Raw genomic sequence first — 26493 nt, 5'->3', positions numbered from 1 at the left:
GACACTTTCATTCCTGACGCCCATGAGCCCTTGAGTGTTGCCCACTGCCGATTATGTATCTCTGACTTTTCTCAAGTAGGACCTGAGGCCTATTTAAGAGGTTCAGGTATCCATCTCTCGTCCCGCATAGCCCAGCTACAGTGGGCTTTATGGCTATTAGAACATTCCACCACTAGAGGACAAAATGTTCTAACAAATAAAACAAAGGCCTCAGTGAGCCTGATGGGATGTGAAGGTTAGTCTTGCATAGGTGGAACAAGCAACTGTGGCAAATTGACGAGTAGCTAGGGACTGGCAATCGTCAGAGGCGTCAAGCCCCAATGAGGTCTTGTCGCGTTGTATCTTGTGTAGATTTACACCTAGTTGTATATCAGTAAATTTATACACGAGTAAATCTGTATTGTAATTTTACCTTGTCACTACCGTCCATAGTATGTAATCACTGGGTTAGGAGTACAAATCCCAACAGTGCAAACTCAGCTTTGAATTCTTTTGAGGTTGGTAAATTGAGTACATTTGTGGTAATAGTTAACCTGTAAATTGTGTGCATCATTGTAGCTAAGAAAATCTTGAACCTTGGCTTGCACTTTCCATGATTCTGGTATGTGCACTGTCTGGTACATATGTACACATAGGCCTCAACACTGCACAACTATTTTATGAATAGGACCTGTAGTGTTTAACTAGCGAGTACTATAATGGGAATCTCTTCCAAATTATCCAGTATTTTCTGAAAGTCGAGTACTACAATTGACTCTTTTAAATATACAGCTTCATCCTTCACAGAAGTTTAAGGAGCTATTAGAGGAAGTGTATCAGACAGTGAAATTGAAGTAGATGTCAATATAAAAATGCACCCAAAGACAGGCATGCAACCTTGCCTGCACTTCATACATCCAAAACATAAGCAATTGCAGAACTTCCCCCATTGCTTCAATATGCAACATTGTTAACATCAGCGTTGTTTAGTTTTGGTCTCCAGGTGGCGCTAGTCAGCAGCTACTGAATTAAATGGTGTTGCGCTTGATAGAAGGGCTCAGTAATGACTGGTTGAACTATAGCAACGACACAGGGCAGCAAAATGTGTACTTGGAACAGAATATACATCAAGTAACACCAGGGAGGCATTGGGCGTGGCTATGAAGGTTTCAGAAGGAGAGGGAACAATCCTGCGTGCAAGGAGCAGGTGCCTTGCCCTGCCGAGCCCCCACTTACCTGTGACTGGTCCTCCGACAAGTCAAGGCCCTTGTGTTTGGGCTGTCGCGTCTCCCTTGCCTCGAGGCTCCCACCTTTCTCCTTCTGCTCTCTCTTTTCTGCTATCCACTTTTGACCAGTTTTTTTTTTCTCCTTTTTTTCACCCGATCCTTGGCCTCTGCCAAGTTCTTTAACTCTTCGGTGACTATTACTCTTTCACTTCACATTTTTGTCAATCTTTCACTCTTTTTTCTGCCTGCTTTTACTCTCAGCCCTTGTGACGTTGTGCTCTTTTCACTTGTTTTTGGTAGATTTTTTTCACTTATTTAGGGGGTCGCCTATGCAGTGCACATGCCCTGCATAGGAGGAGACCTTTAGGAATCGATGCAGTTTATAGCCCAAAAACGTGCCCACGTTGGATTGCTTTCTATGGCAACACGTGCACGTTTGGCGATTCCCTTATGGAAGTGAGCTTTTTGTTAACAGATGGTTACTGCTTGCTCCAGCAAGGGACACAGGCGCCGACCCCCTCCTCTCTCCCCTCCCCCTGCTGCCTCATCTTCTCCTCACAAACGTAAGTTATTTCTGCTCCTACCATTTTGACTCTTTTTTTTCTTTTATTACTCAACACCGGCTGGGTGGGTTCCCATCTCTTACGCACCCGCGCTGTCAAGCAACTTAAATTTTGTTGCAAACGGCTTAAGTATCAGGTAAAACCCAACTCAAAGAAGGCTGAGATATTAAAGCTAGGGGCGTAATCATTTTCACAAAGCTCCTCCCAGAAAACTGTAGCGAAATAAATCCGAACATCAACCAACCTCCTCAACGTCCGCCATCTCTGCCCTCAGCATGCGGCACATCACACAACCAGCCCCCGTTGTCTAGCTCGAACACCTCATTGGCTGACGTCCAGATAGCGTGTGCTCTACTCACACGGGAGGCCCACCTCCAATTGGTCGGGCAAAGTGAATCAATGAGGAGAAGGCAGATGTTAAAAGATGACAGTCTCTTAGGATTAGCACGGCTCCTGGTTGTGTTCACGCTTTCTGTCTAACCTTCATGCCAGACTCTAGCAAAGATGTCGGTGCTCAGCAGACAGAAACTTGAAATATGCAGATTAAGAATCTTGTTCCCGCGCCCGATGTACCCCACAAAAAGACGCATTCCACTGTGTTGCTAAATAGCTGGCATGGGCCCCAGGCGCTGCTTATCCAAAGAATGGCGGCCCTCCAAGGGAGCTACTGTGAGAGCCGCCAATTCACTGCGAAGCTGCCCGTGAGTGAGTGCTCATCTTAATGGAATCGCCAGGCATTCAAAAGCCACAGAGGGGACTTGTCACAACGCACTTTTCTCCTTGATGAAAACAAGCTATTAGTTGGCATATCAGAGGTCCCACATGCGCTGGTGAGAAAGGCTGACCCCTGGCACAATAGCTCGGGGGTGGGTGGTGCACAGCGGCTTAACGCTCTGGAGTGTCTGGACTTCTGTGGAGGACTGTTGAGTTGGCTCACTCAATGGCACTTCATAATCTCAGTGGGTCACGTGGGTACTGATGGCATTCCATCAGCGGCGCATTGGCCATCACTGCACAGCCCCCAGATTTTTCACAATGGCACTGTAACCATACACAAGGGAGTAGCCAGAAAATAAAAATAATCCCCACTTTCAACTAAACTTTGACGGCACCCAGAAGAGATTGCCTAACTCTTCCATCCCATCATTTACCCATTCATCCTTGCACCTTTCCATAGACTCACTGATATCCACCATTTCACCTTTACATTCTGCCATACATTCATTCTTTCATCCATTATTCAATCTTTCACCATCAATCTATCCATTCATCCATGTTTCCACCCATCCGTCTTTTCACTCATCCACCCTTTCACCTCATCCATCCTTTCACCCATTCAACCACCCTTGTATCTTTCCACTCAATTATCCATGTATCCTTTCACCTACCTAACACATAATTTCCCCCATCTACCCTTTCGTCCATCCTTTCACCCATTATTTTACCCACCCACACATTCTTTTACCCATTCACGCTTTTGCGCATACCACTTTTGCATCATTTCACCCATTGAAGCAGTCACCCGTCCCTTCACCTACCCATGCATCTGTTCACTCATCCACCCTTTCACCAATTCTTTCACCCATCCACACTTTCGCTCACCCACACATCCCTTCATCCACTCACCTTTTCACCCATTCTATCACCCAACAAACACATCCTTTCATCCAACTACCCTGCCACCTACCCATCCTTTCAGCCATTTGTCCTTTCATACACCTTTTCATCCATTTCTCTCCACCCACACATTTCACTCATCCACCCTTTCACCTGGCCTTTCACCAATCCCTGCTTCCTTTCACCCATTGACCCATTCATTCATCCTTTAACCCACCTGCACATCTTTCCACCCAGCCACACATCCTTTCACCCATCCACCGTTTCACCCATCCACCGTTTCACCCACCCATGCATCCTTTCATCCAACCACACTCTCACTCACCCATTCATCCTTCCCTCATCATTCAACCCACACATCCTTCCTTCCATTCACTGTGTCACCCATCCACCCTTGTACCATCCTGTGCATTCTTTCACCCATGCTATCACTCACCCACAATCCTGTCACCCATCGACACTTTCACCCATACTTTCACCCATCAACACATCCCATTGTTGTGTGCCGATTTAGATACTGTATATAAGTTACCCGATTTATGCCCCTATATAGGCACAATTTGCATTGCCCATATTTAGGCATAGAAATCCTACCCTTATTTAGGCATTTTCCATGCTAACCAAATATAGGCATGGCTACCTACATCCGTCCATCTACGTCACAACGAGTTCTTAGAAAACCAGACTCTTAAACCTTTAGGACTTCCACTTGCTTGGATTATTGTTTTCTCCAAAAACTCATTTATTATGCATGAACATCTATTCATTAGGGGTTTATCCATGACGTTCCTCTGCCTGACTTTTACGTCAATACTGGCATTCCTAAATACCTTCAAGGTATAAATATACCTTCACTTGCCATGGCAAACAATGGTTCGGCTGCATACTTGCACGACACGGCTCGCCATGACAAGTTCGGAAGGAAGTCGAGGACCCGCCTGACACACTGACCAGATGCTGTCATCCTCCTAGCAGAGGATCCAGCACCAGTGTTTCTGACTCCCCTTGCAGGGTGTTAGAGATCGGGACCCGGAAAGAGATTCCAACCTCTCTTATTCTAAGGTATGGAGCGGACTAGAACCTAGAGGGACTTTTGGCAAATCTTGGCAACACCAATCTTGGCTATAGCTAAACTAGACTATAGACAAACAGCACCTACTTCTTACTTTGTACTACACTAAGGTTAAGTACACTGGGGTGGAACTATATAGAAGCACCAGATGAGTATTCACATTTTAGCCTGTGTTATTTATGTATGTATTTTTATGAATATATCTCATAGCTACAAACCTTGCTATTGCAGTGTTATTTTATCTTACTGCTAACGCTGTACGTATTATACTTCTCATTCTGTCTTACGATTGTAGCAGTTCATATCTCTTGCTCGATACATAAGACTGCACAATAAACCCTTTTTATTGAAATGCCTGTCTATCTATTTCGGTGTAAACTCTTTAGAAACGGAGCATGCACAATTGACTGAGTGAAACTGTTATCTATTGTTTCCACGATTCTGAGACTGTTCCGATTCTAAGGGAAACAAAGTTGTCAGGTTTATGCAGTTGTCAGAAACGAATCCCTTCTTGTTTATTTGAGAAGTTTCTAGAGACCTCTGAGTTAGCTGGCACACACATGTAATTAAGTTTAATGTACTCGATAGAGACATACTTACCTCAGTCCTATGTCAAGACTATTGTGTATATTATTCCAATGCGCAGAGTCTATCAGGGATATAGGAACTACACTACACCATCACCAATCTTTTCACCCACCCTTTCTTTTAACTTTTAAAACTTCTTTCCCTTTTCAACCCATCTTTTTTCAGCATTAATTTTGATGTTTTGCCTCAGTTGCAACCACAGGCCCATCCAGAACTCCCCCCCTCCTGCGGAAGCTGTTAAAGTGGGAGTTTCACGACGCCCCTGACATAAGTGCAAACATTTAGGAATAGGAAAGAGGGAGATTAAAACAAGCATTGGCATAGCCAATAGGTCTCGCCTTTGGGACCTTATAAGTGTTTAGCCATGCAACAGTTGATGTTGTTGCACCAAGGATATTGTGCTGGATAACTAATCACTTATAAGGTCCCAAAGGCGAGACCTATTGGCTATGCCAATGATTGTTTTCAATTTGCTTTCTCTTTCACCCCTCGTGCCTCTCTGCTCTTTTCACTCATTTTTGTCAATCGTTTCACCTGTTTTTCTGCCTGCTTTCTCTCTCACCCCTCGTGCTTTGAGCACTATTCACTCGTTTTGTCAACATTTCACTTGTTTGTCTGCTTGCTTTCGCTTTTATCCCTTGAGTCTTTTTGACCAGAAGTAGGCACTAAAGGTTTCCCCTGGCCTGGCGACTTTTGGGAGCTTGGTAAACTCATCACTCCCACACCTGCCCTTCCTGATAGAAACGAAGATGTACTCACTTGTAGTCTGAGAAGATGAGTCTTATGGTTCTGTTGTCTTCCTTCATGATAGTCCAGGTGCAATCTGCATTGGATTCCAATATGAAAGGTAACACTTTCCATGGGTCCTGCAAATTGGCTCCACACTTAGCTGGAAGAAAATACAAGATACAAATCAATTCTTACCAATGCATGCTGCTGCTGTCAACCCATGCCTGCCATATAGACATCACCCGCACTTGTCTTCGGGCAGCTCCACCATCTGGCACCTCTAGGGTGAGTGATATCCCGAGCAGAGATAGGATCTACCAGTACCAATAGACCCTCAGCTGTGGGATGCCATTGTCAGCTAGCCATACTGAGCAGGACTCAAGCTTCCTCATGCTGAGACCCGGAATCTGAGGCTGCCAAACGACCATCGTTATCCCATGCCAAGCATCATGGATACCCCCAGGTCAGAGGACTCCCTGCTTGACAGCTTCGCTTTCTGATAGAGTGAGGGGGCTCAATGCAGAGAGTTGAGATTTACATACAGCAACATAAAACGTGTTTGAATACATTTTTTCTGCGCAGTGTTTCATTCAAAGTCCATCCCTCTATCCCCACACCAAAAATGGGCTATGATTCTGCCAGGTTGTAATAATGGGGCACTTGATGCAGGATAGGGACCCTTTCGTAATATAGCACTTTGTAGGCAGTACTCAAAACAACAGGGCCCTTGTCAGGAGGATTTGCAGCTTGCATCACCCATTGCCCCCACTTGTGCTGCCGATGGCAGTACCATAACACGTATACAAGTTGGACTATCCAGGCTTTAAATATACATTAAAAACGACTATTCTTATAGATTTGTATGACAGGTATTACTGATTTTAATGTATATTTAATTATTAAACAACTGTTGTTGTGCTCCTTACAAAATTAGACAAACAACGCCACCATGTGCCAGCAGCTATAAGAGCCAGTGTTGACAATAAAGTGCGGGTGCTGAGCACCAGAAACCACCGGCTCAAAATATGCACTGATAGTAGGTGATCTTGTGAAGGGTTCCCGCAGGGGTGCTGCTGCAACCTGTAGCATCTTGGCAAAGAGAGCTGAGATGGAGTACTTTTCTATTCTTGTGGATTTAATGTCAAATGTGAAGCGGATATGTATTTGCCCTGCTATGTGCAGGTGTTTGATTGTGTGTAAGTCTGGGAAAGAAGGTGTAGGGGGCCAGAGAGCCAAAAGCCACTCTTGTAAAGTAGGTACAAGTATACCAGACCGAACAACTTAACCACTGATACTTCAGGTCTTTGTGTTGTGTTACCCTACATACTTCTAACACATCAAAGATATTTGATGACACCGCTAATGCTCTCAGACACTGTATTGCAGTTTCCCAATATATCAAGTTTATTTGTTGTCTGAACCCCCAATACTTAAACTCTTTATAGTTGTTTGTGGCATCCATGCAACCGTTTGTCTCGGCACCATGTCACTCCAATAGATGAGTTCTGTCTGTAATGTTGCCCATAATACTTCAGCCCTCTACAGTTTTCAGACTCCAACATATCAAATCGCTCCCCGCTATTACCACTTTGATCTTTTGAGGCCATACCGATGACATATAAATTGGTATTAAAACGCATTTAACTGATATTTAACCTCTCTCAGGTGTGTATCCCTAATAAGGGCAATCAAATTCAAGGATGCTGTAGCCACTGCATTTTCTGCATAGTTACGGATTTACTGAACTTGACACGCATTACACCACCTTCAGCATAATTATACATTTAAAAAAAAAACAAATTCTGTGTTGCTCAAACACATTACAAGTTAGTAAAAGAATCCCTCAAAAATATGGCACAATACAGATGGAGCTACTCGGCGAACAATTTATTGATTACTTTTCAGGTACTGATAGCTTTATTCAAGTATTAAAACAGTACTAATGCCATGATGCAGTGGCCTACACAGTTTTAATGTCTCCACTTTGTGAACTTAGGTGTTTTCTTTGAGTCAGCATGTAAAATCCTTACATATTTAAATGCAATTCGATTCAAACAGGGCGAGAATAATAATTTCTTCAATGTCATTGTTAGAACTGGGGGTCTCTAGTTGGCAGAGTTAGGTGCCAATGTCCAAACAGGCACCCTTGCTTCTAGTCAGGGTAAGAAAGATACACTCTTTAGATAACCCCTGCTCACCGCCTTGGTAGCTTGGCACGAGCAGTCAGGCTTATCAAAGGCAATGTGCTAAGTATTTTTACCAACACTCACAGTAACACAGTGAAAACACCACAAACTGACTCCACAAGAGTTTAGAAAAATAAAGGTATTTTACTCTAAACTACACAAGACTAAAACGACAAAAATCCAACATACACAGTTCAAGAATATGGTTTCAATAGAGTGCTTCAGGTTGCGTTAAAATAATCCATAGTTGCGTCACGTTTTAGCCAACAGTACCTTTAGATGCGACAAAAGTTCCAAATGAGAGCTGTAGCGGTGAAAAGTAAGCGATGCATCACTCCTGAGACCCTGGGGAGGCGATGCGACAACCCCGCTGGATGTAGCGGGCGTGTTGCGATGACTCCGGTCTGTATGGGGAGGGATGCAATACCTTGCGTGGATTCCAGTGCACAGGTTTCGGTGGAAGTGGCTCGCAAAAGGTACGATGCGACGATCTTCGGGGTGGCGATGATCTCTGGTGTGGTGATGATGCGCGGCTCAGCATCAATCTTCTCTTCTCACTGCCCCTCACGATGGCTCTGAGACGACTCTCGCAGCGACGTGATGCGGTCCGCAAGCAAGCGGTGCAACGATCTCACCCAGTGACGACAGGCTCTGTGACGATACTCGCAGAGATGGTAATCTTCCTGCCCCAGACTGGTGCGTCCCGCAAGCGAAGGATTCGATGACTCTGGCAGCGGCAACAGGCGCTGCGATGATCTCGGCCTTCGTGGCAGCAGGAATTTCCTCACACTGACGGGGATGCGCTCCGCAAGCGAGCGATGCGTTAAAACTTGCAGAAAGTCTTTACAATCTTGGTTTTCTGCTTCCCAACACAAGTACAACTTCCAGAGGCACCACAACTGGCCCAAGCACTCTAGGAAGGACAGAACTCTCTCAGCAGAGTTCAGGGAAGCTGGGGGTTAAGTCCCTTTGTTCCTGGGACTTCTTAACAGAGAGCCGCTCTTCTTTAGGCCCTTGGAGATTCCTTCAAGCAAGGGGACACAGCACAAACCAAAGTCCTTCCCCTCTCCTTGGCAGCAAAGCAACTGCAGGTCAATCCACAAGCACACAGCAGGACACTCTTCCTTATTCAGTCTTTCAGCTTTCTCATTGGCAGAGGTTCCTTCTTGATTCCAGGATGATCTAATTTTCTGTAGTATGGGGTCCTGTACTTATACCTCTAACAGTCTTTGTTCCCTTTGTGCAGGAGGGTTCTGGACCCGTCTGAACCAGTTCTGGGTGTTCCTTGAGCACTTTGTTTTCCTGGCCTCTCCTTTCCTTTCAGAGAGAGGGGCAGGGTCGTCAGCCGCCCAGCAGCAGGTGGAGCCAGCATTGTGGAAGGCAGGCACAGCCCTATTCAGGCCCAGGTGCTACCCACTCCCACCACTCTAGATGCAGATGGAGCTATTCAGCCCAGGGATGGCCCACTCAGCCTCTGGGAGCCACCCAGCCCCTGCCACTCACAAACCAGACAGTCAAGGCACACTGAAAGGTCAGACAAGAGAACAGCAACTTTCTAAAAGTGCTGTTCTCAAACACAGGATTTATATACCACCATTCCTAAAATATGTGTTATTAAAACCTGAGTTCAGGGATATTTAGGTTATATTTCTGTTATGTCCTATCTTACTCCTATGGGAAGATATGCAGGTAGCCACTGTAGCCAGCATTCCCCATGATAGCCTATAGGCAAGATAGCCTTACAATAGTGAAAAATGAAAATGGCTGTAATTCACTACCAGAGCATGTCACCTGCACTAGTACATGCTCTACCTTCCACATACACTGCGCCCTGCCCAGGGGGGTACCTTGGGCCTTCCATAGGGGTGACCAATGTGTACAGAAAGGGAAGGGTTAGGCCTGGTCAGTGGGGACACTGACGAGGAGGACATGGAAGTTCACAGACTACACACAGGCACTGTGGTGGCAGGCCTGAGACACCATTTTAAGGCTACTCATGTGGGTGGCACAATCAGTGCTGCAGGCACACTAGTAGCCTTTGTATCAACAGCTCTGGCACACACAGTGCACTTTACTAGGGACTTCTTGGTGATACAAGTATGCCAATCATGGATAACCAATTACAATAACAATTTACACAGGGAGCACTTGCACTTTGACACTGATCAACAGTGGCAAAGTGCCCAAAGCATCTAAACCAGCAAAAACGAAATCCAGCACACCGTCAAAAATACAGGAGGCAGAAGCAAGAAGACAGGGGAAACCACGCGAAAGATGCCAGGTCTAATAGTCATTAAATGTTAAGTTTCATTATTTCTGCAAATTCACACTGCTTGACACTCTACTCATAGCAACATTAGTTGGAAGGGAGCATGCAGACTACTAAAAAAGCCACATTTATATCTACTTTTAAGGTCTGCTGTATTGAGTCTTGAAATGTCTCTTAGCGAGACGCTATGCATATGTAATGTACACTATGTTCAGCAGTTCTGTTTGTGGATGCACAAGGTATGGACACAGAATAAAGCCAAAAATGGAGACCAGTTCTAAAACGTACTCGATTACGCAGAATAAAAGAAGCACGCATTTTATTACCAGAGGTACGCTCATATAGGCTTGTTTTCTACTGAGTGCAACTTTACATGTTTTACACAAACTATTTTATTCTGAGAGTTATAAAGGATGGTGTTAATAAAATGCTGTTCCTAGGCTTTTATGCAAAATAACATCACTGCTTTTGGTAAATTCATTTTTTTTCAGATTCTGTTGCATTTTTGGTCAATTTGTTTTAAAATCACAACATACCAAGGTAGTACTGCCACAATATTTGGTCATTTAGCTTTTCTTGCTTTATAATTTATTAGGAACTTAGAGACCTGACACTTATCACACAAAATAAACGTTTAGGCAAATGCATTAATATATCTACTAAGACATGGTGCTGCTGCTCTCTTTCAAGGTGCTGGCACACAATTAGGTTGCTTCACACCCACCACACACTTTTACGCCATATTACAAAGGTGTGTATTGTCTACCATAGGTTTATTTCATTTCATTACAGTGATCTTTATTTCGGCGGTATGCACTAAAAGAGAACAATGATGTATAAAAACAACACAAAATAGATGACAGTATAAATTTATTATAGAAAAAACAATTTCAGCAAAATTTTACCACAAAGAAAATTGGTCTGATTTCATAGATGTTAAACAAGGTTAAAATTGTTAAAACAATAAATAAGTTTCATGTAACAATTTAAGAACATATAAAAAAGGACAATGAGTTGCCATGGGCTGGAAGAGCTTGCTTAGGTTTATGCGATTAGTAACCTACGCTTGCGCCTCATGGCAGCCAGAAATTTTGAAACGGCAAATACAATCGGGCCAGTTGTGTCACTTTTTAATATTCTAAATGCCAGCATGCATTGGCGGAAACCTAAGTTTTTGCATAAAGGAACAAGCCAATGCTTCCTGCCTTGTAATAACCTGGGCAAAAGAACAGCGCGTGCAGTTCAGTTTCAGAGTCATATTTACCTGCTGGACAAATTTTCGGGGCAGAAGGTGACCACATGCTGGTGACAGCTCGCAGTGGCAAAACAAAGTGCCTCCACTGAACATATAGTTTTTTTGCTAAACGAGTATAAATGTCATCAAAGAATTTCTCAAATAGATAAAAGCTTTGACCAGCAGGAAAGAGGCTGTTGTAGAGCCAGTTAGGGGATTGCATTGTGCAGCATTAAGCCTATCGGCACAAAATATGTTCGTGAGTTGGGTGCGCAAAAGTTTTTTGCAGCCCCGGTCTGGGTCAGACCATAGATCAGAGATATCTAACCTTGTTAGTTCATTTCTTATGTAAACAAGCCAGGGAATATTCCTCGAGCCTGTAAGGGACAGAATCTCCTTAAGTTCTTCTCTATATTGTAACAGCTCCGGGGTGACCCAGAGCCTGCGCCAAAATCTGAGGGGTTTTAGTGCTAGCTCTTCATTGATCGGTCTGATTCCCAAGTCACACCTTAGGGGAAAAAGTGGAGTGCTTAACTGTAGTGCTAGTAGCCCTCTTAAAAATGTATTTTCTGTCTTAATGATTTCGGACCTGACGGAATAGCCCCAGAGTTCGCCGCCGTACATGATAGCCCCCTTGCTTGCGCCTTATAGACCTCCAAAGGGGGTCGCAGGGGTTTGATTGTGGACTTGTTAGATAGTTTAAGGATTCCACCCGAGAGTTGGGTCAATTTTAGCTGTGACTTAATCTGCTGGGGGCCCAACGTAAGATTTTCATTAATTGTGACCCCAAGATAGTCAAACGTACCCTTTCTAAGAGTGTAGCTCCTAAGCTAGGATTTGGCCGGGTAGTTCTCGGCGGGTTGAAGATCATAAATTTTGTTTTTAAAGAGTTGATCTCCAAACCTCGGATAGTGCAGAGTTGCTGAAAGCCGTCCAATATTCTCTGTACCCTCCCTGGGGGTTTTAGACAACAAAAGGGTGTCGTCGGCGGACATAATTGCAGGGACCCTGGTACCTGCCATCTTTGGGGCATCGTTATGAGGGACTCCATTAAGATGGTTCATTACTCCGTTGACATAGAGGCAGAACAGGGTTGGTGCAAGCACACATCCCTGCCTTACCCCCCTGTCAACAGGGAATCTACATGAAAGTGTGCCATTTTTCCCACATCTGACTTGGCCAAAGTTTGCCTCATGCAGCCTCATCAAAACAGACTAAAGGTGCATGGGGATGCCAAGGTCCAGGAGGACCGCCCAGAGTTTGCCCCTGGGAACAAGGTCAAAGGTGGAGCGAAGGTCAATGAATACCATATAGAGGCTGCCACCCTCTATTGCCACTGTTTTCCAACATAGGAGTTGTAGGCGAAAAATGTGGTCCACAGTGGAGGTATTCTTTCTAAACCCCGCCTGGTAGGGACTAATGGATTGCAGAGACTCTATCCAGTTCTGTAACTGATCCAGAATAAGTCTAGCAAAAATCTTCTGGGGGACGTCAATGAGGCTGATCGGTCTGTAGTTGGATGGGAGCAGAGGAGAGCCTTTTTAAATATGGGCACTATCTCTGCGCCCAACCAAGTACAAGGAACCGTCATGCCTCTCAGAATTGCATTGAACACAATCTGGAAGTATGGACCCCAGACTTTAGGTTCCTGCTTGAAAAGATCCCCCGGAGGTTTGTCCAGACCTGGGGCTTTGCCGGAGGCAAGTTTGGAAATGGCATTACATACTTCCGGCACAGTGAATTCGATCACCTCAGGCTGCGATGTTAGTGCAGCCTGGTCTGCTGAGTCCTGGGTGTGGTCAGTAGGACCCTCGGTGGAATATAGAGCCCGATAGTGAGCTTCCCAAGCTTCTGGGGCTATGTTCGATTCAATTGCTGCTTTCGGCTCACTACTACCGTTATTAATTATAGTTCAAAATTTTCGGGAGTCTTTGGTTTCAAGCGCCAGCGATAAGCTGGACCATTTTTCGTGATCCCGCTCTTCCTTGGCATTGCGGCATGGTCAGCCGTTTGTAGTGCACCCTCCTAGTTTTGGTTGCAGCTCTATCATTGTCTTTTATGGCCTGCAGTAGCTCTTTTTTAGCCTTCCTGCATGCTGACTTGAACCGCGAGGAGTGGGGCGCTCTTTTTACCCTCCCCGACACCCGAGAGTTAAGTAGCTCAGCCAGGTTTAACAAGACGCACTCATTTAGTATCTCCAGTTTGGATAGATAGTCATGGGGTGGAGGTTGGCTAATTAGCGTTGCAATCTTGCTGAGCAAGGGGATTATTGAACTATAAAGTGTCCATAGTTGTTCCGGATGTCCCACTAATTTGTGCCAGCTAACTCTACGCCTGTCATTGGAGAGAGTGAGATTACCATCATTAACATCGGAGGATGTAGCATCACTCCTACTTCTATAGGGTAGACCCAGTTTTAGGATAAGGGCACTGCGGTCACTGTCTGCTCTTGTAACAACATTAAAATCAATGACCAGTGGCCAAAGCCTTGTCTCAGCCAGAATGTAATCAAGAAGAGACATTTGTCCTGGTTTGTTATAAGTACATTTGGCTGGGATGTCGGAAGGAGTTAGGCCGTTGCAGGATCGTAAAGAGTGATTGAGAGTGAGTGCCTTAATTTGAATAGTTAGCAGCGACCATGCCCGGGGGGCGGATGCCTGAATTACAGGTATAGACCAGTGCTCGTCCTCTGCAGTTAGAGATTCGTTTTTTACTTGAATGGTACCCTTACAGTACAAACTATGATGCTTTGACTTACTTTAAACGTTGTTCACTTTTTACTTGCACCGTACAGTACAACACTCATGCAAAGTTAGAAAGGTTTGGAGAAAAAAAATTGTCCTTTTATCTTGCTTCGAAGAGGGGTACTTTTTGGGGCACAGACCCTGTTTACAAATAAAGTATATAGGGCTTTGCATCAAAACAAGGTGAGATTGTCTGAGAAAGCCCAATATTCAGCTAAGGAATGCCCCCTTTATTTTTTGTTTTTTCAGAATTCTTTTTATTGATGTTTCTATCAAAGAAACAGACCAAGAGTGAAAAACAAGGTACAACGTATAAACTGTGCAGCTAACACTCTGTAATCGTGCCATAACATTTTTGTTCATCATGTTATCTGCATGCACTCAGTACAACCCATGAGCCTTCTATTTATTTGCCGGTTCCTCGATCCATTGGACCCTCCCCACCCACCCTACACCATCTTCCACCATGGAGACCACATTTTCTTGTATTTAGCTCAGCACCCCCCTATTCAGGTAAATCCGTTCCTCAGCTGCGGCACTGAAGCCCATGTCCCTGGTACACTCAGAGATAGAAGGGTCAGATGATGATCTCCCATTAAGTGCTAGCTCTCTCTTGCTCATACCCAGTACAACCTTCTGGTCCAGTTTCCATCCTACTCTGAAATTATTCCCAGTTTTATCATCAGGGGAGAAGCATTAATCCATGTACCAAACGCCCAAGTCAAGGCTGCCCGTACTTTTTTCCAGTACTTAGTTATAATTAAGCATTCCCAGACCATGTGTATGAGAGTGCCCCTGTATAGGCTGCACCTGGTCCAATCCGGTGTAGGGATCTTCCTTGGGTGTAGCCACGCTGACAAGAGCTGGTGGAATTAGTTAAACTGGATAAGACGGAGTCTCGCTGGGACCATGAGCTTCCTGGACACTATCCTAGCTACAACCCAGTTCTTCTCCTCGAGTTCCCTAGGTTGCTATCCCATTGGTCTCTGTGTGTTTGCAGAGGATCAGGCATGTTCACTATCATTGATTTGTATGTCTGCGAAATTGCTCTTTTCCCCTGCCTTTACATGGTCAGACGGCCCTCCAATGGGTTAAATTCTGGTACCTTCCCATCCGGGAGTGTGCCCTCTTTAAGATGGGATGTATGACTTTCCAGGCCCTGGCTGGTACTGCACCAGCTTTCATTAACTCCCAAATCTAAACGTACGCCCCCAACAGAGATCTACGCTCGTCCACTCAATTTCTACTTTCTGTTCCTCGCTTTAGAAAGAAAAAATCAGGGGGCTTGAAGTTTTCCAACTTGGCTCCGACCTTCTGGAACACTCTCCCATTTACCATTAGGTCCTCTCCCGCCTACCTTGATTTCCGCAAAGCCCTTAAGACCTTCCTTTTCTCACTAGCCTTTTCGCCCTAAGCTGTTTGCTTCCATCTTTCTGGGTCTTTGTCCCTAGCGCCAAGAAACCGCATGGTGATCGAGCGCTTTACAAGTCTCTTAACTTCAACTTCTACCTCGTACAATTCAGTCATTGCATGTCAAAGTGGGAGGTAACAAAAAAATTGCATTCTGTGAAGCTGAAAGTCCTCTTGCATCTGAACAAAGGACTTAATATGAGGTAATGCCTACGTCTCCTATATCTGATATTCCAATGGCATCCCATTACAAGAAGCCGCCCAGTTGTGGGACACCTGGTAGCCATACCAGTGGGGGATAATTCTCGTGTGAGCCTCCCGTGCCATTTGACATTGTGCTCATGGTGCCTGCCGTTAATCTTAATTTGGTTCACCTGTCAGGAGGTCCCACTTGTTTTATTACTATAGAATTTCAACAGTAGTGTGAGGATACCTACATAGAGCACTTCCAGTTTATTGAAAGAGTCTGCCCTATCAGCATAGAGTCAGTCATTTATGGGCAGAAGTGGGAGGCCTGGTCGTGCCATTCCCAGCTCCGTCAAAGGGGCATTGTATGCACTCATTGAAGGCTATCCTGGGTTGTTTCCCGGCCCAAACCAAGCTAGTAACTGGGGGCTGTAGAGATGGAAAAATCCCCATCCGGAGGATGAGAAATGTTCCCTTGACACAAAGTATTCATTACGTTGGGTTTCTTTCAGGCAACTTCTTGTGCAAAACAGGTTTCCACTGATCTGCTGAATGTTCAGCTAATAGAATAGGACACAGTGAACTGGAGGCGGGGCTCGACCACTGTCAATGCTTAGGGGGAGCTAATTGCTTCCTTTGAGCTCTGTAAAAACACAGACATACTGGGCATGCCAGAAGGTCAGTGTTGGAAATGATCAACTTTTGCAAGATTTTCCCCCTAATATTTCACCTTCACTACCCCAATTTTCCTGAGCTCGTTTTTATTGGCCGTAGGACTTGGTGCACTTTAATCCTGTGCTTGTGCTCTGCCTTTTAAACATGGTAAAATTGTCATCCACCTCACTAGCACATTTAATTTACTTATACATCCCTATTATATAGTACTATATGTACTGAGGGCCTGTAATTTAAATGCTACAAGTGGGCTGCAGCATCCATTGTGTCACCCAGTAAGTACACCTGGAAAACATGTCTCAGACATCATTTCAGCCTGTGAGGCAGTTTTAAACTGCCATTTGACCTGGCAAAATAACATTTTGCCAGGCCTAAACCTTCCTTATTAATACTTTCAAGTCAGCCTGAGGTAAGGCCCCACTTCCCATAGGGAAAGGCTGACTCTCCCATTGAAAAGCGTAGGGCTATATTATAACTTCTTATAATGTATAACTTTAGTTTGGGACTAGCTAGAACAATGATTCAAGAAATCGTTGAAATAGGAATATAAAATTCGACCCATTGGCCAAGTCTGATATTAAATTACTATTTTGAAAATGCCACTTTTAGAAAGTTCCTGCCTAAGCCAAATGCGCTTTCTGCCAAAATCCAGGGTCACCTGACTGAAAATAGCTCTCCTGTGGTGTGATGTGTTTTCCTCCCTGACAATGGACAAAGGGCCTGGGTGAGGAGAGGCAAGGGACTTCTTGACAGGGTAGCATGGGAAGATGTTGAATCCAGAATACAGAATTCCATGGAAATCCAGATAAAGTTAAAATAAGTTTTAATTTTATATATATATATTTATGAAGAACAACACCATAGATCCCACAGGTGTCTCTCTTGGTCAGCCTCCCATGTATAACTGAATACAGAGACTTCCAAGAGACCAAGATTCTACGTTGCTAGGTAACAAACAGACTGAAAAATGCAAGCTTATGTATACACTAAAATGCATTAAAATAACATAGAATTAAGAAATATAACACATCTCCTTTCCTATAGCAACGCTTATAAAGACATTTCATGAAGTTAACAATTTAAGTGATGTAGTCATCCAAATACTTTGGCATAAATCTTAATCTGGAAGATGTGACATCAGGCAACTCTTTGGCTGTTAAATTCTCAACGTCCTTTTCACCACACATGTCACTAGAAGCAAGTTGTGATGATTCTGAACAAATTTGATCATTAGAAATGGAATGAGGAGGTGAATCATTTGAACTTGGTTCACCTCCACAATTTCTTTGAACATGAGAATAAGATGTCACATCATTAAAAGAAAATGTTACCTTGTCAGAATAGTTTGAAACTTGAGGTTGAACAATTTGACCAGAAAGCTTAAAATTTTGTTCAGCATTTTTTAGCTTGGCCATATTTCTTTTGCTCCACCATTTCCCTCCAGAAACCATAACAGAATGCTTATTGACTTTAACAATGACGGCCTCAGGGTAAAACTTAGAACCTCTATATTTAAATGGTCTCCTCACACGAACTTTGTCACTAATTTTGAAAACTTCATCTATGACATGTTTATCTTCATCATACCTGTATTTAGAATTCATTTGAAAATGTTCAACCTTGGTTTTAATTTGATCAAGAGAGGGAATATTCTTACCAGAACTGGTATTAGATACAACCCATTGGGGAGAAAGTTCATTAAATGATTGTCTCCCTCTCAACATAGCAAAAGGTGTAACTCCTGTGGTGGCATGAGGAGTGTTATTGTACGACCAAATCCTGTCACTTACAACATCTTGAACATTTAATCCAGAAGATGACGCTAACTGAATTGAATCCTAGAAAGTACGGTTTAATCTTTCCACAAGGCCATTACCTTGTGAGCTATAAAGAGCATTCGTGAGGTGTTTGATGCCATGGTTTTTTTGAAAAATGTTCATGTTGTGTGAAACAAATTGCACACCATTGTCAGATACTAAAAAAGATGGTAACCCTTCAGATCTGAAAAGTAACTTAAAAAAATCGAATCACATTCTCTGTATTAGGATCTCTCATAAATTTATATAAAACCCATTTGGAATGATAATCAACTAATGTTAAACTAAATCTATAACCTTGGTTAGGACCATTAATGGGACCAATAAAATCAATACCAAGTTTTTTCCAAGGGTTATGAGGGAATTTAACTGGACACATTGGGGAATTAACAAGAGATTTCTCTGCATGTGCACATTCGAGACAATTATTCAACGAATTCTCAACCATGATGTCCATCCCGGGCCACCAATAATTTAATCATAATCTCTTCTTAGTACTGGTGATACCAGTGTGACCTTTATGAGCTAATGAAATCAGTTTATTACTGATACTGGTAGGTCGAACCAGAAAAGAACCTCTCAAAATAAAATCACCTTCAATACTCAACTCATCTTTCACTTAGAATAAGGGACCAGAGTTTTTATCAATTTGATTTTCTCTTGGCCAGCCATTTGAAATACATTTTTTGAGTATCATTTGACCAAAATCAGAAGCAGTAGCTTAAATCCAGTCTTGTTTGGAAATAGTATCACTAGCAATCATTACAGCGTCAACTAAATTAACAACCATTTCCTTGTCATCTAACGAAGTTTCAATGTTATCTTCCTGAATGGGGCATCTAGATAAAAAATCAGCTTTAAATTTTTTTCCCCCTGGAATATGTTTCATAGAAATGTTGTAATCATACAATTTGGAAAACAACCACACAAGTCTAGGACTACCATTTCTCAGCCCTCTGTCATGCCATGTAGAGATTAAAGGTTTGTGATCAGAAATCAAAACAAATTCTCTACCCCAAACATAAGTTGAAAAATGCTTGGTACCCCAGACACAAGCCAGGGCTCCCTTTTCTATAGTGCTGTAATTTTTCTCTGACAATGATAGACCTCTTGAAGCAAACACAATTACGTTCTCAACACCATCAACCATCTGGCTAAGCACAGTACCCAAACCAGAGTTACTAGCATCCACTGTTATATAGGACAACTAGCAGCCCGTCCCGACGTTGTCCGGGTATGAATTGCTGCCGGCCAGTAGTATATTGTTTTGTAGGATTTCGTTTTGATAGCATTTCTTATGTGTGACAGGCCTGTGAAACGCTCCGATTCACTGCTGAAGCACTTAAGAGTGCATGTTCAGTAGTGTGTGAACTCGAGTTTCCCTACTTTATTTTTCCTTGCAATATTATATAGCGCGAACTCGACAACATGGCATGAGCACAATTTACAATACAGAAGGGCACATTCATTTGTGGTAGGCACGGGGAGACAAAGCGATTTGCCTGGAATCACAGGATGTTGAGCTAATGCTGAGATTTGAACGTAGCTCCCCAACTCTAAAGTTCGCATTTCTAGAACTTGTGGCGGGAGGTGTGTCTAAAAGTGTATGTCGGTGCTGGCCATCAATGAGAGAGACCTGTGCATTTTTCAAATGGGTGGTGAAAAAATATGAGTATGTTGCTGGAGATGTGGGCCGCCGTGCCACCAATGCACTTACCGGGGGAGGGTAAACACCCATTATTCCTCAACTTTCTCTCCGCATACCATCACTCCGCATACTTTCATTACGAAAGTACCATGACGCCGCAATGCCATTATAACGCTTGGCATTACATTTTATATTCTTTTACTACGCATACATTTACAACGAAATTCGTTGTAAATGCATGAATGGTAAAAACATGTTTTTTTTATGTTTGGATAAGGTAAGTATGGGTATAGGTGTATATGTTTTGGGGTACTGAGGTATGTTTTGGGGTGTTTGGGTATTTTAAGTGTTCATATATAGTTTTGGTTTAGGGGTACAGGGGTAGTTTTAGGGTGTAGGGGTACAGAGGCATTTTAGGGTTCAGGGCTAGGTTTGGGTTTTGGGGTATAGGGGTATTTTTAGGGTTCAGGGGTAGGTTTGGGTTTTGGGGTACAGGGGTATTTTAGGGTTCAGGGGTAGGTTTGGGTTTTGGGGTACAGGGGTATTTTTAGGGTTCAGGGCTAGGTTTGGGTTTTGAGGTACAGGGGTATTTTTAGGGTTCAGGGGTAGGTTTGGGTTTTGGGGTGCAGGGGTATTTTAAGGGTTCAGGGCTAGGTTTGGGTTTTGGGGTACAGGGTTATTTTAGGGTTCAGGGGTAGGTTTGGGTTTTGGGGTACAGTGGTATTTTTAGGGTTCAGGGCTAGGTTTGGGTTTTGGGGTACAGGGGTATTTTTAGGGTTTAGGGATAGGTTTGGGTTTTGGGGTACAGGGTATATTTATAGGGTTAAGATGGGTTAGTGTTTAAGGGTGTTGGGGTATTTTAAGGAGTAAGGGTGAGTTATGATTATGGGGTGCAGGGGTATTTAAAGGGAGCAGGGTGGGATTAGCACACAATATGAGACATGGCATGAAGGGCGGAACGTACCACACGCCTTCAGCTTTTGTCACGCCCCCAGCACACGCCCACAGCACAACGCAGACACGCCCACAATGGACTAATTTCCTGGCACGGTTCTTTTACCTTTGAAATGTATATGGTGGGCGTCTGCATAGCCTATGCCCTTCTGCTGCAACTGCCCTTTCCAACGCTGTATTGGGTGTTGTGATTGGTGCTGTGGTTCCTGAGATTACCCGCCTCAAAGGTTTGGGCTCTCTCTTTATTATATTAGTATGGATAGATCCTCATTGAATGGTTTGAGTGCAGGAACATCGATTATCAACTGTTTTAAGCTCTCAAATGCAGACTGTTGTTCTTCACCCCACATGAATTTCACATTACTCTTGGTTAGATTTCTCAAAGGCTCACTAATGTGGGCAACATTTTGTACAAATCGAGAATAGTACTCACTTAACCCTAAAAATGACCTCAATTGGTCTTTATCACATGGTTGGGCACATTCTCGAATTGCTTTCAATAAATCTTGTTTAGGGGATATACCGGAGTCAGAAATCACATGACCTAAATACTCTACTTTGTTGAGAAAAAATTTGCATTTTTGTTCTTTAACTGTCATACCAAACTTACTAAGAATTCCTAATACTTCATTTAATTTATCCAAATGTTCACGAGCAGTATTAGTGGAGATCAAGATATCATCTTGGTAAGCCAAAACATGTTTCATATCCCTAAAAAGTTGGAACATCAGTTTTTGAAAAACCGAGGCTGCAGAGGAGAGTCCAAAGGGCATCCTGAGAAATCTGTAAGTGCCAAAAGGTGTATTAAAAGTGGTAAGATCTTTGGTTTCCTCATGCAACTATTTGGTGGTAGGCTGATCTTTTGTCAATGGTGGAAAAAAACTTGTACCTTTTAATAGAGCTAACATATCATGTATACATGGAAGAGGAAAGCAATCAACTTGTATGTTTCTGTTCAAAGATCTTAGATCTACGCACAGCCTGATTTCATCACTATTCTTTTTTAGTGCCACGACTATTGGAGAAACCCAAAGAGCTGAGTTAACATGCTCAATAACTCCATCAGCGCACAGTTGAGACAGGTGTGATTTTAAATTATCTCTGATACTCAACGGGACATGACGAACCTTATGAATAACTGGAACAGCATCAGGTTTCAGTATAATCTTATGCAGAAAACCCTTTACAGAACCGTATTTATCACTAAAAACATCTTTGTGTTTGTCAAGAATAGCTTCCAAAGAAAGTTCATTTGTAATCAAAGAATTAACATTGGTATCATTATCTAGAGAAATAGGACTGTCTGTTCCTGGCCTGAGAATCATGCAGAATTTATCTTGGTCACGCCACCCCAAAATATTATAACCTTTCTTTGCCACAAAAAATTTTAGAATGAATGACTCTCCCTTAAGGTTGTCGGTGAAATAACCAATCAAATCAATTTCTTGCCCCCCGAAAGCCACAGTGCGTATATCTGGGGGAAGTAGTTTTACCTCTTTCCATTCTTTGTAGAAAAACTTATCTGACAGGATAGTTACCGGCGAACCTGAGTCAACCGTAACTTTAGTGTGAATATCTCCTATTTTGACATCACAAACTGGATCACTTGTGTTAACATCATCAGATAAATGTAACTTAGCTACAGATAATAAAATCTTATTGACTGTAGAGTTATGCGTAAAAGAATTTTCAAGTTCTCCAGAATCCACACGCATAACTTTGGATTTGAACTTACACGCAGATGTGAGATGTCCCATTTTTTTACAATTAGAACATTGTTTGTTAATAGCTGGGCAATTAGGCGCATTCACTAGATGAGATTTAGACCCGCACCTAAAACACTGTAGGGGTTTATCAGATATCTTCCAATCATTTTTAGTATGTGAAGGCTTAGCACATTGAGAAACCTGAGAGGGTTGAGTGTAAATTTTGTTAACTGATTCTGTAGGAGTGTTTTTCACATTGCTAATTCTTTAGAAGCAGATACAGATCTTGCTATGCCTCTGGAAATTTCTAAAGTTTCAATTAATGTAGTATTTCTGCAACATAAAATCCTCTCTTGTACCTTGTTACTAAAACAATTCACAACAATTTGATCTCTCAAGTATTGTTCAATAGGTCCCTCAAATTCACACGATGAAGCAAGCACTCTAAGTTCCGCAAAAAAATTGTCAACTGACTCATGTTCATGTTGTTTACGTGTATAAAATTTGTGTCTCTCCACAATTATACTTGGCTCGTCTTTAAAATGGTTTTCAAGGCAAGAAACCGCTTCAGTAAATTCAATCCAATCGTCCAAGGGTGGATGAATAATAGGAGGTTGGTGATCAAATATTCTTTGACCTTCACTACCAAGAGCACTGTAAATCATTGCATTTTGCCTTACAGGAGAACACTTAACCCCATCAATAGCAATAATGTAACTATTAAATGCTTTATACTAATAGGACCATTTGATTTTAGGTGTACCAGGTTCAGGGAGAAAGGGAGAAGGAAGTACAGCTGTTTGAGCAGCCATAATTAAATAAAATAAATTAATTAATTAATGAACTGTGACAATTTAAACCAAAAGGTAGGTATAACAGTATATATATGTTAAATAATGATACAATAATACAATCAAAAATATTGCAGAATGGTTAAAATAAGTAAATTTGAGTAAGTTTGGATATTTTATGCTCATACAAATTCTAAATATTAAATTAGAATGTAAGCTAGTATTTTTAAATAGTCAGAAAATTACGCTAAATGCGTGAAATAAATAAATTGTTTCAATAAACTAAATATACACTGTATTGCAAATACATGTGTGTTTGGGGGATGCCTTCATCTTTGTGCCTCCCCTTACCTGCCTTTGTTGGGGGCATTTGTGTTAGGGACTATTTCGCTGTTTTAGTCCCGCTACAGCGCCACAGCGACATCAGGTCCGCCGTGAGTGCCGGTTGAGGACTTCAATTCCCAGTGTGCCTGGGGTCGCGCACACTACACGTCAGACCCAAGCGCCCGGAGGCGCTTAAAAGGGCGCGGAGCCTCCCGCGGCGCGGGACGCGCGCGGGCGTGCCGGAGCCAAGGGCGGGCCCGTCCGCGCCCGTCATAGCCCGGAGGAGGCTGGGCTGGGCCACCCCTTGTACAACCACTCTTCGGTGTCCAAAACGTAGCTGGTCAGTGACTGTTACTTTTATATCTGTTGAACATTTGAGTATTTTTTGTAACCAGCCCTTGCTCCCATATTTGTAACATGAGCAAGATTACCCAAAAAGGGGGTTGTTGGGACTCTGGATGCTTTTCTGTTGAGAGCTGAATCCGTTCTCTTTAAAGAATTTGAGCTCACCCAAAGACGGTTATCACTGGATCCACGGAGGGTATCAGTAGGGGCTCCTCATACCAGTGTACAAGAGGGGGTTGGTTCGGCAACGGATCTCTCCGTGCAACCACCCCCCAGTCCTTCTCCATTGGTGCTAATTGTACCTGGATCTCAGTCTATAGCAAGTGATCATAACTCCAGTATTTCTTCCCCCGATATTATTCTAACTCAACAGCAACGTCAATCCCAGGCTAAAAAGGGTGAGGGGTGGGCTTCACTAGCATCTAAAAAGAGGAAAGCGGGGGGCTCCCGACCACCCTTCATCAGGCTAACAAAGTGGCTAAAACCCAAGGGCCCCCTCGTGGAAAAAAAGGGAGTGTACAGGAGGTTGTTTCACCTACGATTTTAGCCCCGTCATTTAGTAACCCCATGATTTGCCCCAACCCGTTGTCCACTGATGTGGAGGTGAGACTTATTGCCAAGTTCGAAGAATTACTGCAGGCAAAACTTGACCCATTGGCATTTAAACTAACAGACATTAGCATGAGACTAAGTAAAATAGAACATCAGTTATTGGCTAGTATTCCCAGTTGCTCTATAGCTACTGGTAATGCCCCAGTTTTAGGTCCACCTGTCTTAAATGCTTCCGTTGGTTTACCAATCATCCCCAATGTGCCAGCAAGTTCGCATGTGGTACTATCCCCTCAGGTTCCAAATTATAACATACAGAATCATAACCCGCCAATACCTGGCAAAGGGATATCATCGGGGCCTTTTGGTGATAAAAGGGTTCGACAGGGTGGTATGGGTAGTTTCTACCACAATGAAACCCTAAACCTACCTCCTGAGGCAACACCCTATTCAATAGTTCTCTCTAATGTTCCCCATCTCCAACATGTTATTGAGGAAAACTGGGCGTCACTGAGGAATAAGGCACTCCATTTTATAGATTCCAATACAGGATTGGGGGGTGAATTATTCAGGGGCTACAAAATGGCACGTAGAGTTCCCTGGATAGGAAATTCTAATAAAACTAGCAGATGTGACTGTGTGGTGGTCAACTTTGGGTCTCCCCATTTAGTTAAGTCCATTTTGGATAGGGCTGGCTCATGGCATTTGAGTGAGGAAAGTATCAACATTTTACCCCTGGGGTATTTCTACAGAGATAATCGGTCGATGCCTGTTAAACGGTTACTTTCGCACAGGGGCGCTATGAGTACAATGTCCCAACCTTCAATAGATTTGACTCATTTACTAACTTGGAGGACATTGACTGACTGGGTATAGCGTCCGAACCAACCAATGATTCTCGACGATGGTTTAAAGCATATAGAGGTCATGAGGTACTTAGTACCTGTGGTAGGTATCCAAATGTATTACAAAGTCTCTGTATGGGTAGTAATGTTACACCGAAGTTAGGTGCTTTAGATTTGGACGGAATCAGTTCTTTCAGTATTAATGTTACACCACCACCTCTGTTAAACACCGGCACTGGTCCCACACAACGTTTACCTACGATGCCACCTGCAGTCCTAAAAATAGTGTCCTGGAACGTGGCAGGGCTTATAAGCAAATCACTTTCTACGGAGTGGACTAACTTCATAGAAGAACACGATTTCATATTCTTACAGGAAACATGGTCAGTGGATAAGGTGTTTCTTGAGGGATATTCTAATTTTTCTAAGCCCGCTGTACAGGGAGAAAGGGGTAGACCAAAGGGTGGGTTGTCAATTTGGAATAGGCAGTCCCTCCCATACCACCGTGAGGAGATCATAATTGTTTCTCTGGATATACTCACCCTCAAGCTATCCCATGGCAACACTCGGGATACTCTTCTTATTAATGTTTACTCGAGGGGTTTACAAGATGGGAAGATGTCTGACACAGTAGATGCACTAGATGTCTTTTTAACTCACCACAAAGGGTCCTGCAATATCATAATCGCAGGGGATTTTAATTGCACTTTCGAACCACTAGTCTGTGAGGATTCTAATTTTAGCCAGGAGGAGGATGTCCAGTGGCTAATTCTTTCACTGGACATCACTCCTATTAAAAAGTGGACTAGAGCAGCGCTCCAGTTAAAAGCTCTGTCCCTAGAACATAGGTTAAGAGCGGCCAGTGGCCGCACAAAGTCAGATAAGCAGGGGGCTGCAACATTTAGCTCAAGGGATCGCTCCGGTCGGATAGACTACCTTCTGGTTAATCTAGAATTATGGCCAGATTTGATTGATATGGAGGTTGTTTCCCGGCCTGAGAGCGACCATAATCCCCTTGTAGTGTTTATGCGGGATG

At 43.2% G+C, this 26493-nt stretch overlaps 1 protein-coding gene across 1 annotated transcript in view; it reads right to left on the bottom strand.

Annotated features, from left to right (window-relative positions):
- The window catches only part of CUZD1 (CUB and zona pellucida like domains 1), a 233754-nt gene that overhangs the window by 161828 nt on the left and 45433 nt on the right, over window positions 1-26493 (bottom strand). The window contains exon 2 of the mRNA XM_086922981.1: window positions 5805-5934. Within this exon, the coding sequence (XP_086779107.1) occupies window positions 5805-5934 (130 nt within the window). The remainder of the gene's footprint in view (window positions 1-5804; window positions 5935-26493) is intronic.

Source organism: Lissotriton vulgaris, chromosome 5 (assembly GCF_964263255.1).
Source record: "Lissotriton vulgaris chromosome 5, aLisVul1.2, whole genome shotgun sequence".
Taxonomy (NCBI): domain Eukaryota; kingdom Metazoa; phylum Chordata; class Amphibia; order Caudata; family Salamandridae; genus Lissotriton; species Lissotriton vulgaris.
This window is presented reverse-complemented; position numbering and strand designations above follow the sequence as displayed.